General features: G+C 44.3%; 1 protein-coding gene across 8 annotated transcripts in view; it reads left to right on the forward strand.

Moving 5' to 3' along the window:
• OSBPL5 (oxysterol binding protein like 5) overlaps positions 1–15,381 on the forward strand; it is a 182,328-nt gene extending 166,947 nt beyond the window's left edge. For all 8 annotated transcript variants that reach the window (XM_087745732.1, XM_087745730.1, XM_087745731.1 and 5 more), the window contains 9 exons: positions 929–1,027; positions 2,294–2,391; positions 4,385–4,474; positions 7,262–7,398; positions 10,045–10,230; positions 10,770–10,908; positions 12,088–12,205; positions 12,894–12,996; positions 14,044–15,381. In XM_087745732.1, coding sequence (XP_087601858.1) covers positions 929–1,027; positions 2,294–2,391; positions 4,385–4,474; positions 7,262–7,398; positions 10,045–10,230; positions 10,770–10,908; positions 12,088–12,205; positions 12,894–12,996; positions 14,044–14,179 — 1,106 coding nt within the window. In that variant the 3' untranslated portion in view covers positions 14,180–15,381. The remainder of the gene's footprint in view (positions 1–928; positions 1,028–2,293; positions 2,392–4,384; positions 4,475–7,261; positions 7,399–10,044; positions 10,231–10,769; positions 10,909–12,087; positions 12,206–12,893; positions 12,997–14,043) is intronic.
• Positions 15,382–17,123: the final 1,742 nt, after the last annotated feature.

A 17,123-nucleotide genomic window follows, 5' to 3' on the forward strand; every position in this document is an offset into this window, starting at 1 on the left:
CAGGTAACATTGTGGCGTCGGTTTTGGTTTGTTTTTCAATCACTCCTGAGTGTGTTGAGAGTTAAGAACCAAGAAATGCTTAAGAGATGTACCACCAGGACACCCTCATTCCTTGTCTTGGCTCTCCTGGGTTTTCCCCATTTCCACCATTTCAGTGGGAGTTCACGCTGTTATTAAAAAAAAAGGCAGACAGAAAAATTGACAGCTTTAAAAATGTGGTTTTCAGAAACCAAAGGTTCATAAGAGTGTAGGGGCAATTGGTTGTCAGACTACTTTGCATATGCTCACGGATGCATCATTTTATAGCTATCTGATCATCCAACTGACTTTTGCAGAAGTCCCTGTATAAATGTAACCATTTAGTAGCTCCCAGATTTCTGAGAGTTCAACCCTCGAGTTTCAGAATATCCTCAGATCTTTTAATCTCAATGGAGACAGCACAACTGCAGGCTCTGAAACAGTGTTGCTATTTGAAATAGTTTTTTTGTTTAGACAAACACCTCTCAAGTACTGTCCTCTGGTAAATGTATTTGCCGAAACACTTGTAAATAGTCATTGCTGTCCTTCTGGCAATTTTATTTGTTATTTGGGACCATACACAATCAGAAAAGTTGTGAGAACAGGACCTGAAAAACTTCTAAGCATTGGAACTGCTTTCTGCATCCCACTAATGACTTATTTAATCTACTGCCCTTTCTGCAACAGGGGCTAAATGCCAGAGCAAATATGAGCCGTACATCAGAGAGTTTATTAGAACTGCCTGCCTCCAACAGTAAATGATTTGCAGGGTCCTGAATTATTAGCATTTCATATCTCTTCTTTCATTCGTGACCTACATTTAAACGGAAATGTTTTTCTAAAGTAGGATGAGTGACCAAGTATAACATGCGCTTTTTAATATGTATGTATTTGTTCTTTCAAATTCTAGGTAACTCACTTTCTGCACTGTTGGATGGGAACGCAAAGCTTATGTTTCTAAACAGGGGGGAAGATTATATAATTACTATGCCATACGCCCACTGTAAAGGTAAGTTATGACTGTTCAAATAGGAAGCAAACAAAGAGAATAATATAATGATATCTTACTGAATAACTTTGCACTGGCTCTCTTTTTCTCTCTCAAATACTTGGCACCACAGGGACTGGTTAATTCCAGGGAGCAGTTGCTCCACACGTGAGCCATAGCGCTCAGCAGAAGACTGGTAATCCTCACTGAAGTCTTTTTGATTTGTCTGTGCAGAGCTGAGGACAGAATGAGGCCCATCTAAGTTAGTTTTAACACCATGTAGAAACAAAAAAATACTACGTATATGCACTGCAGATAAAGTGAAGGTGGAAAGAATAAGAGTACATTTCTGAGCTTCTGAAGATAAAGAGTTTTTCTTATGTTAACACTGAAATTGTTTAATATATTTTCTGGCTTTCTGAGAATAAAGGAAATTCCTGACTTCTCTTCTGATTTCTTTGTTACTCTAATCGTGATATTCCTCAATGTCTGAGCTGCCTCAGTGAGGCTGATACCTGTTACTGTGTGGCTTTGCTCTCTTGAGCTGAATGTGCACTGAGGCCAGGAGATGGCTGCTGATTCACCGCCGTAACTTTGCATTTCTCCTTAGGATGCTAAGTGTCGGTGGCATTTCAACCACAGTGATAAAATCACTCCTGCAGCAGTTTTATCCAATTTTGGTTTTTGAATATTTTTTATTTTGGCATGTTGACCTCTAAGTTAATATTTATGGAGGGTCTAGCTACCTGAAAACAGTAACTTCTGTAAATCGTGCCCTCTGTGAACTATTCCTGTGCATAAATCTTTTTCTTGCCAATTTTTCTTTTTCTGCAAATGACCTTTTCAGAAAATGGTAAGCATGTGTTAAAAGGAGTCCCCTACGTGACTGCTAGTCTCCCAGATTCTGCTGAATCCCGTTACAGCTCCTCTCTGCCCCATCCACCCTGTGAGAAGCAACTGGGTCTGTTTAAGTACTGGTATAAATGAAGTTGCTGGGCACAACTTTCCTCATTTTTCCTTTCCTGCTTTCAGCTTGCCACAGATGTACTATCAGCACCTGTGAGTCGAGCTGTTTCCTAGCTGGTGTAGTAAATAGGGAATATGGACTGAGGGAAGGATTCTTCATGCTTATAGTAAAGAGCCATTTCCTAGAAACTTTGGTTTCTGTCTTTTCAAAACTTTAAGTCAAGCAGCAAATTTCACAGCGTGTCATCGAGAGCCAGTTTGAGTTGAGAAAGCAGATCGCTTCCATTGAGGCCTCTCTTAAGTCTCTTTTTTCCCTTTCAGGACTTTTATATGGTACCATGACAATGGAGCTTGGAGGGAAAGTTACCATCGACTGTGAGAAAACTAACCATAGGGCAGAACTGGAATTCAAGCTAAAGGTAAGAGACATTGTGGCCCCCATTTTGAATGGGTCTCAGGCTTGCCCCTGCGCTTCAGGCAAGGTTTGACCATACACACCAGATCGTTTATGTACCAGCAATGTATGCATGCGCCACAGGGTGGCCTACCCGGAGAGGAGGCATCATCCTGCAGTCAGTTTTGCCTAGTGCAACTCGATTTGAACCCCGGAAGCCTGAGTTTTACACATGACTTGTTCACTGCCAGCCAGCTGGCCACCGGCCAAACTCTGTTCTGAATGTTGGGCAATGACAGTGTGGCTTCTGTTTAGGACAGTATAGTTATTTTTGCTTGCAAAATGCAGCGAGGTGTACAGACTACTTTGAGGCAAGTTAGGGTGCGGATCTTCAGTATAGCTCTCCAGGAGCCATCACATACATATTCTTACCTTGCAGTTATTATAATGAACTGTACGGTAGGGTAAGAGCCCATTTTCAGGCAGATAATTTTGAGTGGCTATCACACTGTCATTGCTTTGTACTGACTTGTTCATGTAACTATTCCCTCCCCTAGAAAGCCTGGTGATACAAATTTATGGTATGCAGATAAAATGGAGACATGTTTGAGCATTCCTGTAGTTATACGTGTTGAAGTCTGGGAGGGAAAGTGATGACCTGTAACTTTCCTTGGACAGTTAACTTGCTTTTTAAGGAGCATCCATTTCTCTTCTGTTCCAACAAAAAATTTCTTGCCTGGGCATCAAATGAAAGATAGAGAACTGAGAGCCTGCAGGATTTTAGAGTTGCAGCCCTAGCCAACATAAATGTGAGAGATTACTTGAGTTAGGAGAGTCTTTTGCAGAGTGCATTTTTCTGGGGGCAATAATAACTTTCTGTCTTTATTTGCTCTTACAAAGTGAACTGTTGCCCCATGTACTTCCTTGACATTTGCATATACTTGTCTTTAAAGCCTGTTCTTCCTATAGGCCTGACGTACTGTGCTGAGGCCAATGGAGTGTTGCCCTGACTTCGGTCAGTGTCATCTCAAACTTACAAACACTTCAGAGCTTAAAATGCAGACCCTTCTTTTCTGGCTTGAAAACAATACGTATAGTCCAAACATGACTCAGACAGGTCCCTGTGGCTCAATTATGTGCTCTGCTTTGAATATTTCTTAGCCACCTTTTTTAGTAGAATTGTGAGACATTAAAGGTAAACCCCAGAACTTTGTTATTAATTTGTATATGTACCAATTCTCTGCTGGATTGCATACACTGATTCTTGAGATACTTGTGATTTCTTTTTCCATGGGAGTTGTGGGAAACTTGGGTTTATATTGTTATAAAAAAAAAAGTTCCTTTGCACAAACGTTATTGGAAAGTAGCTGCTAAAATGTCTGAAGAAAAGTTGTGTGGTATGAATGGAAGAGCTGGTCACTCTATCATTGCTGTTTCCTGTGTTTGACAGGCAGGAGGTGAGGGGAATTTTCCATTGTTCTGAGAATCTTTTCCTTGACTCTGGAAATACCCTTTTTCTTTTTTTGTTTGCTGCTGATGCGAGCTTCTTCACACTGGAGTGTGCCACACTGCTGTTGCTGTCCCATAAGCAGGAAACGTCACCAACTGCATTAGTGCTGCTCCTTTTCTTTTGACAAGGCTGCAAGTATAAGGGTGCAAACTGTAATGTGATTCTGGACAGTGGGAAGGACTTGCCCCCGTACACTTATCCTGATGTCTAGCTGACAATAAATGTATTTGCAATGAAGGCAAGGCCTTGCACTGCTGGATGTTAATGCACCTGAAGGCTTATCTCCCTTCCTGCAGTTCCTGCAGTGATTTTGGTATTGCAAACAAAAGGAGGAGGGCACAATGCTCGACAGTCAAAATCCGTGTTAGAATTCATTCTGCCTTTCCCCAGAAATAGTGGAAATCAAGCAGGTTGCACCTGCTTTCCCTCCTGCCGCATCACTGTGTTTGGATGCCTTCCAGTTTTTGCTAGACTGATCATATTTTCTATTTCTATTCTCCCCTGACAGCCTTTCTTCGGTGGCAGCGCAAGCATTAATCAAATCTCTGGGAAGATTAAATCAGGAGAAGAAGTGTTAGCAAGTCTCAATGGACACTGGGTAACATACGATAATCGAAGTTGCTGACAGTTAAAGCGCGCATGGCAGCAGGGTGCGTGGGAGGACTGGCAGCCCTTGGCAGGCTCCCTGCCTTGGAGCAGGGGCTGTGGAGGGCCGTGTCCTGCCTCTTCGTGCCATCCCCAGGGAGCGCAGGCGAGCAGAGCTTTCCCGGCTATACCTCTCAAGGTCATTTACGCTTCCGTAGTCCCATCCACCTGCAGTGTGAGTAACACTTGCACTCCCAGAGCCTGGGCCAAAGCTGGGACCGGTGAGGTGTGTTTCCATCGAAGCCAGTGGCTCTGTGTTTAGAGTCCCAGGCTTAGGACAAGCGCTGATGGCAGGGGACGTAGTGTGTCTTATGTGTGATTGTGAAAATCATAAGGCTTCCTTTTGTCTTGTGTTTAATACTTCCCCAGCTATGGCAGTATCAGGGAAGAACTTCATGGGGTTTTAAATTCATTATTTTCACAGCACACCTTTGCGATAGAAGATGGTTATTCCTCTGTTCATGAGATGAAGGACGAAGAGGCAGATTCTGTGAGGGTCTGTCTGTATGGGCAGCTCAGAATAGTCAGCAGAGCAGCTAGCACCTTTGCACACCTAGTATCCACAAGTGAATCACTCGAAGGCATCCTTAGGCCAAAATCCAGCAAGAATAAGGTTGCACGATGAAGGATGTAGACTAGAGTTTTGGTTGGGAACTCCTGGTAACTGAGACAAAAGCTGTGAGCCCTGGCTTTGGGCTGGACACTTAGTTATTATCTCAGCTACAGTTAGACATCTACATCTTCGTTATAGCTGACCTACACTCCCTTTCCAGTCCATAGAAATTTTCATTCCTGAGATAAGATTTGTCTCATCCTAAAAGGAAGTATTTAAAGTAAGTCAGGTGAAATGTGCCTGGATAAAGCCCATTCTATAGTGAGGTCCTAACCACAGCATAGCGTTCCCCTCAGGCAATCCGTCTTTTTACATAAAATGCTAATGACCGTTTTGAAATTGGGATATTTGTCCTTTCTAGGTGTATACAAGGAGATTTGCTCCCTGTGCCTGGGTAGCTTTTCCATTCTGAGCTCCCTTTCCTGCGGGGTGAGCCTTGGCAATTGTGAGTTGTGCTGAACAGTGGAGTACCTTGTCTGCGGTGGGTCCTGTGAACACCATCCACGAGAGCATGTAATCGAGTGGCTCTCCTGGGGCACCGAGCCACATGGTTGCGTGCTGCTCAGCTGCCAGCCTTCTGTGTTTGGGTTTTATCAGCCTGAAAATAATTTATTCCTCCCTTGTTCTTTGTGCTGGTTGTTTGTGGTGCACAAAATTAGAATTATGTATAAAAGAAGTTAAATGGCTTTGAAAGGGTGGCTCCATAAGCCGCTGTTTGCTGTTGCATGCTGTGAATAGAGTAGCTGCTGTGCAGCGGTAGGGACGTTGTTTGTTCTCCTCCCTCCCCGCTGAGAGTATTGGCCTGCTCTCCTGAGCTCTGCAGGCTTTTCTCTGGCACCATCCGGTTTCCTGACAGAAACGCTCGCAGCTGAAAGACTAATTCTCTGCTTCAGGACCTGAAGACCCACCTGAATGAAGAAGGGAAGCAAATCCCAATGCTTCTCAGCCCCAGGATCAAAGCAGCCGCTGAGGGCTTGTATATACGCCCCTTAGAAATGCACGTAGTGATGTTTGATAATGCCTGCCTGCCTCCTCCCATCCACAGCTGGGGGGCTTTTGGGGACCTGAGATCTGGCCTGGAACTGACACCTCAGGACACGGCAGAGGAATTCCTGAGGGAGACTTTGAGGGGGGATGAGAGGCCCTCAGGGCTGAAGGAGTTTCACATCTGAAGATGTGGGAAGTGGACTTGGAGACATGCATCAAGGGACCATGGCAGGGGAAGAAATGCAGCCGCTGGGACGCAAAGAAACTAGGCAGCGACAGGCAAAGCCAATAGCCATGAACTAAATAAGGTTTGCATGATACTCGTACCATGTCCAGGCAGCTGAATGGCACCAGTGCACATGCTGTTGAGCAGCTGTATTCATCTGATTCATTCCACTTGCAGTCAGCGTCGTGCTGTTCACTACATGCTCTGTAAACTACCCCGTCTGGCTCCGTGGCATTGCTGCACCTGTGAGCAAGGCTGGGAAGCAGCTTAGTTAAGCAGGGACACAGCAATATTGTCTAGCCAGCCTCAGATCAGAGAAGTGCTGCTTAATAGTTGGTTGCCAAGTAAATTGACAAGGAATAAGGATGAAAGACCCCTGGCATTTTGAAGTGCTAAATGAAATTCAGGAGCAATAATAGAAAAACCTGTCTAAACTGGAAAAAAAAAAAGTGAAATAGTATCTCAGCTTCGCTCTGCTGTCTAGAGAGGATGGTATTTCAGTAGGCTCTGTGTGAGATTTCAGCATTGAGGAATAGAAGAAAGACTGGAAAGGAAGCTAGGGATCTTGTTTATATGTGCTGGGTGGTACCTGGGAGGAAGAGTGGGGAAAGAAGAGCATCTTAGGGCCCCTGTGGGTACCCTTGCCTGGAGACAAGACTAACAAAGGGGACCGGGTCCCTTTCTAATTCTTCTGTGATTAATTCAGGCAGTGTTTCTGGGAATGCCTCGCCTCATTCATGTTAGAAACTTTCAGGAAGTGTTCAGTGAGATTTAACGGGATAGAGGAGGAAAGAAGCCTTCTAACCAAGCCCTATCCCTGATCATCATCCGGAAGCAGCTTCCATTTGTCAGGATTATTTTCTGCCTTGTGTTTCTGATTGTCATTAACCTTTTCACTTAATTTTCCTTCTCAGGATGGGGAAGTGCATATAAATGAGTTGAAAAACGGGAATGCGGAAATGTTCTGGAACCCGACCAGTGAAGTACGAAGGCAGAGACTGAAGCGCCATATTGTGCTGTTTGAGGAGCAGACGGACTTTGAGTCGGAGAGGTAAGGAGCTCTGGGAACGTCTTGCTGCCGCTTTCCCCGCTGGAAGCAGGGCTCTGATCACAAGACTCCAGTTCCTCCGCACAGTCCTGGAACGGCAGTGACCCGCTTTGCCTGCACATATTACCCAGCCATTTATCTGTTTTTTTCCAGTCTATTAACTCTGGAGTATTTCAGTGAAGTATAGCTCTGAAATAACCAGGGAACTGGGCTGAGAAATAGTGGAGGCTACATTTTATCTGCTAAAATAACAACTCTCCCTGAACTCCAGAGATCATGAACGGAGTCTCTGTAACTGCTGGAACATTTTATGGAAGGGCAAGATGTCAATCTGAGGTTGGATGTCTTGTTAAAAAGGGTTGTTTCAACCACAGGCTCTTAAACTAGATGCAGGAATCATGTGGAAAGTCCTGGCATAGGCAGAGCAGTAGTTTGAACCACATAACAGGATTTTATGAGAGAATGTAATTAAACAGATGTTTAACCCTGCCTCATAATCTCAGCTGAGATCTCCAATGAAGTATGCACCAGGTTTTTTAGGGTAATCTAGATTACCTAAAAATATAGTCCTGGCACATGACTTAGGAAATGGAAGGAATGACTACCTGATGCAATGAGCATCCCCGAGCCAGTTCTTGAGCAAGAACAGCTAGAGCAACATCATGTGGCGCTGGCTCCAAACCAACTACTCCTGCCACCTCACCAATGTGATTAGCCAGTACCAGCTAACACCCCAAACCAGATTCCCCTTTTTTATGGGTAAGGAAGGAGATTGCATGAAAATAAAAACACATGAACGTTTAGTTTGTTCTGGGCAGCAGTGGACATTATGGGCAATAAAGTCTGTATTTGTAACTTACAGTCGTGCAATTGCCATTGTCACAGAGCAGAGCAGACTGCAGCACATTTCTCTATTAATCTTCTGAAGAAGATTCTTTTAAAGGAGAAGAGAAATCTCGGTCTTGCGGACAAAGAATCTCCATTTCTTTGTTTACCAGGGTACTGCCAGAGCTGACTCCCTTTGCTACGTCAGAGATTAATAATGATATATGCATCCAGGGGAAGGAGGCAAAAGGAAAAATTCTAGAGATCCCTAACAGACATTCCACCGAGCTCCAGTTGTATGCTGACAGTTGCATGAATAAATTACCATCTAATCCAGGTTATGTTCTGCCTGAATTGCTTAGTCTTTCCTGCAGTGCTGAAAATCACCTATTTTCACAAATGCTGGAGAGTCTCTGAAGCTTGTGCCATTATGCAGCTCACCATGGAGGGTCTCATTGTCTGACACATGCAGCCCTTGATGGAGTAATTTGCCCTTGTCACACAATTTTGTGCGTGTCCCTCTGAGGTTCTTAGAATTAGAGGACTCGCTCTTTACACCACCGCATTCCTTAGGACTGACTCTTTACGCCACTGCAGTGTTTTCTCTGGCCGTTATTTTCACTCCTCCCTCCCCCACCCCCATCACTTTGAGTTTGAATTGAGTTTCCTTCCTTTGTTTCTGGGAGAAGAGACTCATACACAGGACAATGGGAGTGACGTGTCAAAAAGGACCGGAAAGTGTTCCTCTGCCTTCAGTTAATTACCTAAGAAGCTGCTGTTTTGGAAGCACTGTGTTAACGTATGGTGACAGAAATATACTGAAAGCATCAGTATATCATTCCTTTTAAATTAAGAGCTTCACAGCAAGCTCTAAATTAAGTGCAGTAATATATTCAGCTTCTAAATGGAGGACTGGTGTTTTGTGGAGCTGGGAATACTGGAACAGCCTGGATCTCCAGTGCCTATTCTAACCACTAAACCACTTGGTAATATTTTGGGAGGGCCAGCTGCTAATCTCAGAAGTATTTCCAATCTGAAATGAAGATTAGAGTGCTCCAATTAGAGGAACTGTGCAGAGGCCTATCACAGTTTGGCTATATTAAAAAAAAAAAGGTAATGATTTTTCTCTCGTAAAAGGCAGATCCCCTCCTCTGGGCAGAGGCTCAGTGAGACATCATATAACAGATCATGTATCTTTTGGCAGCTGAAAGCAAGTGCAAATGAAAGCCTGTGTTCGTGCTTGCAGTTTGTGAGCGCAAGGACATGTCTGTTTCTTGCAGATTTAATCAGTTTCCTACAGATCTGGTTGCTAATCCTGTGTAGAAGTACAACATTGCATGTGCAGCTGCAAGCTGTGCACATGAATTCATTTTCCAATGCTTCTAAAGTTTAAATACAAAGCCTTTGTTTCAGGGATAGACATTAACACAAAGGCTCCTAAACATAAATGATTGAAAGGGTGAAGAAGATAACAGATTCTCCATTACACATCAATCACCTCTAAAGAGGCCGCTAACCTCAGTGAACTGAGCATAACTATCTTACAGCTTGCACAGACAGCACTGAAGTTTTTAGTGAATATTGTATGTGATGTTATCTACGGGAAAGTTCCCCTGTTCTTCAGTAAATCATTGTATACAGCATTCAGTGTTGCCATTCTCATAACGTTCCTTTAATATACAAGCCAAAACTGAGGCTGGGCAGTCCTGTTACAGTTCCTCTGGAGTATCAATAGACCAGAAATGTATCTGCTCTGAGGTTCCAGCTGGCAAAATGCATTGTTGGTTTTAAGGTGGTTTAACTTGCTTCCCTGCTTATTTCTAGGCTTTGGCAGCACGTTACCAGTGCAATAAACAAAGGCGATCAACACAAGGCGACGCAGGAAAAATTTGTGCTGGAAGAGGAGCAGAGGAATGCTGCCCGGGAGCGGAGAGAGAACGGCACAGAATGGAAACCGCTGCTCTTCCGGCACGACGCCACAACTAATGAATGGCGCTACAAATACGAGGAGTGAGTGGTGGGGCTGGGGGTTATGAACAGACCTCGCTGCTTGAGTCCCCAGGGATGCAAGCAAGGTTACAGATCTGTAATTCGGGTCCTGCCGTTCCCCCAAATTATGCCCTGGGCTTGCTCTTTCTGAGCTCCGTGTCATTATTAGAATACATACTCCTGATACTTATTGGGAATAGCTGGAAATGAGGGCTTGGCAATGGAAAATCTATGTCATTGGTACAAATCCCTATTGCTGCAATCAAGTGTGGAATCATTTAACAGAGATTTTCTGCACTGTGCGAGCAGAGTTGACAGCTGTGCTCTCCACCCCTGGCAAGAAGGGTGAAGCCTCTGGAGACTGAACCCCCCTCATTTATTGCTAGGAACTGTGAATGTAGAGGGAAGTATCTGTTACCCCTCACACTGCATCCGTGGAAACTCTGGTTACTGTCAGGGATGAATGCCTGCCCTGATGCGTGTGGAATTAGTGTATTGCTCTTAACACACCTGGTGTGGCATTCTTGCTTTTCTGATGTGTTTTCCTTTGGTCTCAAAAGTTTAAGACCTTGGGATCCTTTGAACGACATTGCCCAATTTGAGAAGAATGGGATACTTCAGACCATGGAAAGACACTTATCCACAAGGATGTCAAACCACAAAACAACATGCATAAACAATCAAATGACACGGCACAAGGTAAAAAGCCTGCTTTGGGGAATTTAATATTCATTATGATTGTTTAGATACACAGCCCTTTTCTGCAGCATTTTCATGTAAGCACAGCATAGCCTGGAAGGTTTGTTTTGGGTAAATATAGCTTACGATTCTAGACCTGCAATATTATACCATCATTAACTCCAAATAATTATAATTCTTGGTTGACATATCCTATCCATTTTGGCATTTTTCTTCCGCCCAGTGTTAGTGACAGTGACCCTTTTACTGGGTTTTGCACATGACTGAGCTGAACTTCACTGTTCAGTGTTTCCAAAGCAGAAAACTTCCCATAGTGAGGGTGTGAGCAAGGTTTTGGAGTACACGACTGAGATCCTGCAACTTCAATTTCAGTCTTTGCCATCTGCCTTTATGACTTACTTCCTCTTAGGCAAGACAAGAAACCTCTCTCCATCCTTTCCCTTAAACAGAGATGATACTTTCTTATTTCATTGCATTCATCTTTGGAGTAATATATGTAATTCGTAAAATGCTTTGTAAAGGTAGAACTGCTGAACTAGATAGATATAACCCGTATTACACTGAAGAACTCATATCTTATTATGTACATAGACTTTTCTTTTATAATACCCCAGATCTGAATGTCTCTGAAACAATGGAAAAGTTGAGGTTCATAACTGCTTTTCAGACCCTTCAGTGAGAAGTTTGAATCAATGTGTTTGGTTTACCCATCTGAGAGGTAGGGAGAAACTTTCCAAAGTGCATCAAGAAATTAAGCATAAAAGTTCTGTGATATTCAAATCCTTCAGGCACCTTCTGAAAAGTCTTCCCCAGGAAATTTGATTCTAAATTTTTCTTCTTTTGATCCCTTCTCTTATGTATCTGGTTGCTGGGTACGCAAGTCAGCAAAAGAACTACAAAGTTCATCACTAGTATGTGTCTGTTAAAGCTACAACAAGAATAATTTGGATGAGTGTCTTATGGATGTTACCATTTGAGGAAATGCTTCTGTACGGGGCATGTGTGTAATATCCTTAAGTAGCTGCCAGGAGTCCAACTACTCAGAGTTGCTGAGAAAGCAATCAAACTTTGCAGTCTCACAGATATTCCCCAGCACCCCGAATTATTTTGTTTAAAGGCAAACACAAGAGTCTTCAATTTGACAGTGACCGAGTCTCCTTTAATCCCTGTTTTATCCAGAGGTCTGCCAAAGACTGCAGGCGCCGCAAAACCAGCGATCAGCCGTCCAACCACAGCCAGAATACAGAGAGCAGCTGTTCAACACCAGAGTCGGTGCAGGAGCTCTCAGATGATGATGGCAAGTATTTGGGTATCACTGGGTCAGGCTTTAATGTTCTTCCCTCAGTACCTTATTCCTTCAGCCAGCCCTGGGACATTTCCTGGCCCAGTTAATGCCATGGGTCCATAGCCTACAGGCAAACACAGAGAATGTTCTGCTTTTCTATTCTCCATATGTACTTCTAGCTCTCTATCTGCTTTATGCTATCCATGCTAACAAGGGCTTCCCAACTCCTGGCACAAACATGTTGGAAATATACACTGAAATTCTAATAGGTACAAGCTGGCATGAACATGTTGGAAAAATACACTGACATTCCAGTCGACAGCTAGGAAACGGGCTTCGTTTCTCATTCCCTTTTCTCAGCCTTTTTTGGAAGTGACCTCGAATGTTTCAGAGATGGAGGCAGGTGTGAGCACTCCATTCCCCTCCCCTCAGCCGGGGAGGATGCTGCAAAAATTGTTTCCTGAGAGCCAAGAAGGAGCCCCAGGCCAGTGTCACAGGACCCGTTCCATCGACCTGTGTCTTTGGGGTGGAAGATTATGTCCCCTGTCTCCTTCTCCCCAGGTTTCCTCCTGAGAGTGTCCCCCCAGCAGTGACAATTTGATCACAGCCATCCACTTGCTGGGTGAACCTGGTTTGTGTTTCATCACCACCACCAGAGATGGTGATGCAAAACATAATGTCCTTCAATACTTTGCTGCAGGGTTTGAAAGCCTGTGCGCTCAGTGCGGGAAAGAAATGAATCACCTGAAGGAAATTCATTCAGCCGTCTTATCCCTACAGAGGGCCCAACAGGACATACACAGGTAACCATTTTCTCTCATCAAATCAGTGATCTCAATGGGCTAAAAATAACCTGTGGCATTAACTCCTCCTGCAGCGGCCTTTGGAGCGTCCTTATCAGCTGCAGGGGTGCAGTTAACAACTGTTTCAATAGGTAACCTATTAAAACATTGGAAAGGCAAAGCCACCCCCTACTTGAAACAGTGAGGAAATCTCTTCCTCTTAAGACTCCCTTTATGGGGCAAAAAGTGTCACCTCAGCATGTTAAGCATCTCCTGGCATTCGCAACTGCAAAACAGCTGCAGAAGTTGGGAGGGACTGGGCCAGGTCCTGGCTATAAATAAATCTCTGCTAGGCAAGAAGGCGTGGGATCTCCCTTCTCATCAAGTATGTTATGAATTTTCTCAGTTTGCTGCAGAGATGCAGGCGTGTGGTCTGAAAACTGGGCTCCATGGGTGAAAAGCACTAAATTCCCACTTTTTGTATAGAATGCTAGTTGCTGTCTGAGGTAAGCAGTGAGCACACCTGCTTAACCTACTGCTGGCAAAGGGCTTTGCACTGCAGACTCCTGTGGGGAGGGCAGGGGAGGTATTAGCTGCTACATCTGCTCCAGGGAGCCCTGCTGATTCCCCGTCTGCATGAGGAGTATTATCCAGCCCTCCTGAGGCTTTGATGGGGTGGGATCACGCATGAGGCCCACCATTTCTGGATGCCGGAGCCATCGGTGACATGGCTTTAGCTTTTCTCTGCTGCTCTTGGGGTTGTCCGGGGCCAGTTCTTGTATTTGGGAAGATCAGGGCATAGGTTTGTGAGTGGGTGCTGGATGAAGAGATTTCCTGGGGTTTGTGCCCTTACACCTTGTCATGCCAACCAGCATGCTCTGCCTGATCCAGCAGCAGCCAGAAGTACTCATCTTTCTGTTAAAAAGAGGGGAGGTAAAGTCTGCAGGACACAGTGCTGTATCCGTGAGGGTATCTCTGAAGTACAGTGTGGAAGCTCTGGGTACGGGCATACGTGTGAATGCACGCCTCCCTGCGACACCCAAATAAACATACGGCTTTCTTTTCCAGAAACCTCAGTGCTCTGAACAAAAAGTCCTTCCACAGGAAGGTCTCTTCTGAAAGCTTCCTCCTGGACTCTCGCTGTTGGTTTCTCCTCTGCATCTTTCTTACATGTCAACTATTCATTAATTATGTCTTCAAATAAAATCACTACGTTTGGCAGCAATAATGATTACTGGCTGCAGGAGGGGGCCACTCGCGCAAGGAGCCCAGCGAGGCACCAAAGCACTTTAGAACCAACGCGGCAGAGGTGGAAGAAAGTTGAGAAACGAGGTTAAAAAGGGACCTAGGAACCTGCAAAACTTTGTTCCTGCAGATTATGTCATTTTTGCCTTTTACATGTACATCTTCAAGGACCTCTTAACCTGTATGGGCCTTAATGCTGAAGCCAAATGTAGCTTTAATTGTGCAATTTGTTTTCTATGTCTTGTCATTTTCTGATGCAATTAATAATTACCCGGCAGTATTGGTACCCCCAAAATGGTAAACACCCCAGCATTTTGGAAAGGTCAAGTCAGCCTGGTTCATAGCTCTACAAGTGAGGGAGTGCAGCTGGGGAGCTGTAAAGAACTGATGTCCATGGTGCCTGTCCAGCTGCCTTTAATTATGGGAGGGAGCGCACTTGGTCCAAAAAATCCACCCCCGGGATATTAAGTCATGATCTGTTTTGTCAGCACACGCAGAATGGGACCTCAGGATGTGTTTTATTTTCCATTCCACGGGAACTGTAAATATGCACAACTTCCTAGAGCCTTCCCTTTAGGAAATGGGAAGTATTCAGTGAAAGCTCTTCGTTTGGTTACGGAGCTGACTGGTGTCCTGGACCAGGCCCATCGAGTGTAACGTCAGACATGCCTGTTCGTAAAACCTGGTCACTTATTATTATTGTTATTATTTGCTATATGGCTGTTTTATAATATCACACACTAGCATTGTAGAGAGGAATCCACTGCCCCAGGATAGGTGAGAAGGACGGGAGCGATATAGGTGTACGTGTGTTCGGTTGTAAGCACGTTTATTGTCAAAGGTTAGGAAGGAGGAAGGGTTTTGCCACTGCATTGTTCAACTCTGTTAATAGTCTTCCTATTTTACACCATTTTTTAAAGATTTGCAATATTTTCTGTAGACTGCGGACAATACTAAGCCTTTCTTTTCTGGCCTGAAGTAGTTCCAAGTGGTAAGTACTGCTATATATACAGCCTTAAAATACTTAGTGGTGGTGCCAGTCTGGGCTATCTTTCAATGTAAATGTTTCCAGATTTTTAAGTACATTCCTCGTCATATTCCCCAGTTAGGGGAAACCTGTTTGTGCTTGATATGTTGAAATAAAACTACACACAACTTTCAGTGGCAGTCTATCTGCAAAATTATTTGTGTGTTTGAACTCGGTTTTGTATTTTATAGCATTTTACAAGTAAACAGGTCTCAGGCCATGCTTTTTAGAGGAAAAGCTACAGGAAAAGGCCTTCAAGAATCTCAGACATAGGCTGTAAGTTAGAACAGCAATAGCATTTTGATACCACTCTGGCTCAAATTGTCCATGTCTTCTAATTGTAGCAACTTCCTCAAAATAGAAAGAAAAGATTTTCACTGTTGTACATGTAAATGTACAGACTTGTCTTGGACTTAGAAAGCCTTTATGTTAAGGAGGTAACTTGACAACAGAGAATAGATAGTTCCATGGAGAGAACCACAACTCTCTTGACATGAACAGACAGGATAAGAGCCGGCATCCGGCAGCTGACATTCGAGAAGTAGATCACAAATAATAAAGGGTGAGAGTGATTTCATTATTAGCAAAAGTCTCCAGAAAACCAAAGGATTCTTCATCCTTGAGGAATCATCCTTGAAGAATGTCAACATTATCAATCCAGATCAGGTGCCCTTTTGAAGGAAGTCATCCTGGTCACTCCTTTCTGAGGAAGTCTGACCCGTGCCACATGCAGCGTAAACCTCGGTGCGAGGGGGTCCCCCTGGTCTCTGCCTGTGAAAGAATGTCCAGCCGCTAATAATGCCTGCCTGGCTACGCAAAGTCCCGTATGCACCTTGAAAGCCTTTGCTCCTAATGCTGTGCAGACACGTCTGCTAATTTCCTGCCTAAATCTCCCTTTGAATGCTTCAGCAAGTCAGCACATCTCTGGCCTGTCAGCACAGCTGTCCTCATCGCACACATCCCCCTGTGGGACCACGTTTTTGAATTACTGATAGGAGCCTCTCCTCTTCTGTAGGGATATTTGCATCTCTTGGATACAAACGTATTCTGGGTTTGAGAAATAGTTCCTAAAAAAAAAAAAAAATCCCCCAACCCACCTGAACCAAAGAGAAGCAGTGCTGAACAGAAAGCCTTCAGTAGGTGTAAAGTGAATGCTTGACATTCTTTGGATCATTTCCATTTTACTAAACTACGCACCCACAGGGATTTCACTGGGACTTGTTACTGCAGTTAAACAAAACAAATGCTGTTACCACGAGAGGAGTAGTTCAATGAAAGAAACTATTAACCTACATAAACTAATTACGCATCAGCAGAGGAAGAGTTTCCAACATTTACTGCTGCTGCCACAGGGCATTAAAAAATAGTCCAAAACGGAACAATCTATAAATCTTTGTGCCATTAATTTTAATCCAATTTCAACATCTGGAGGTGAATGTTCCTACATGCCGGTTATGCCCACATGGAGGATGAAAGGTATTCTTGAGGAAAACCGTGGCCAGAAATGTTCTTTCTCTAGGAGGAATAACTGCTGGTGAAAAAGTTAAGAGCCCTTTCAGGGCTTTAGAAAACCCAGTTATGCATCCAGTTTATGCGTTTTTGGAAAAATTCTTCTTCCGTCCTTTGCCCCTCTTTTTCGTGATCAGCGAGTAGCCCTTCAGCAAGGACACGTGAGCTTTGGGTGGAGAGGCACGAATCGGGCCATTTCCTAACATGGTTTCCTCCTGCTGCTAATAGGTGCAAAGCCTGGTACCGGGGCATGTCCTAACTCACGACGTCTTCCTTGCCCGCAGCGGGTGGGCAGCGTGCTATTGCGGCCCACGCTCCCTGCTTGCCGCGCTTCTCCTCCCCGCGGGCTCTGAAGGCCCGGAGCGGC

Source organism: Nipponia nippon, unplaced genomic scaffold (assembly GCF_047370975.1).
Source record: "Nipponia nippon isolate SJK-2023a ecotype South Korea unplaced genomic scaffold, ASM4737097v1 scaffold_10, whole genome shotgun sequence".
NCBI classification, from domain to species: domain Eukaryota; kingdom Metazoa; phylum Chordata; class Aves; order Pelecaniformes; family Threskiornithidae; genus Nipponia; species Nipponia nippon.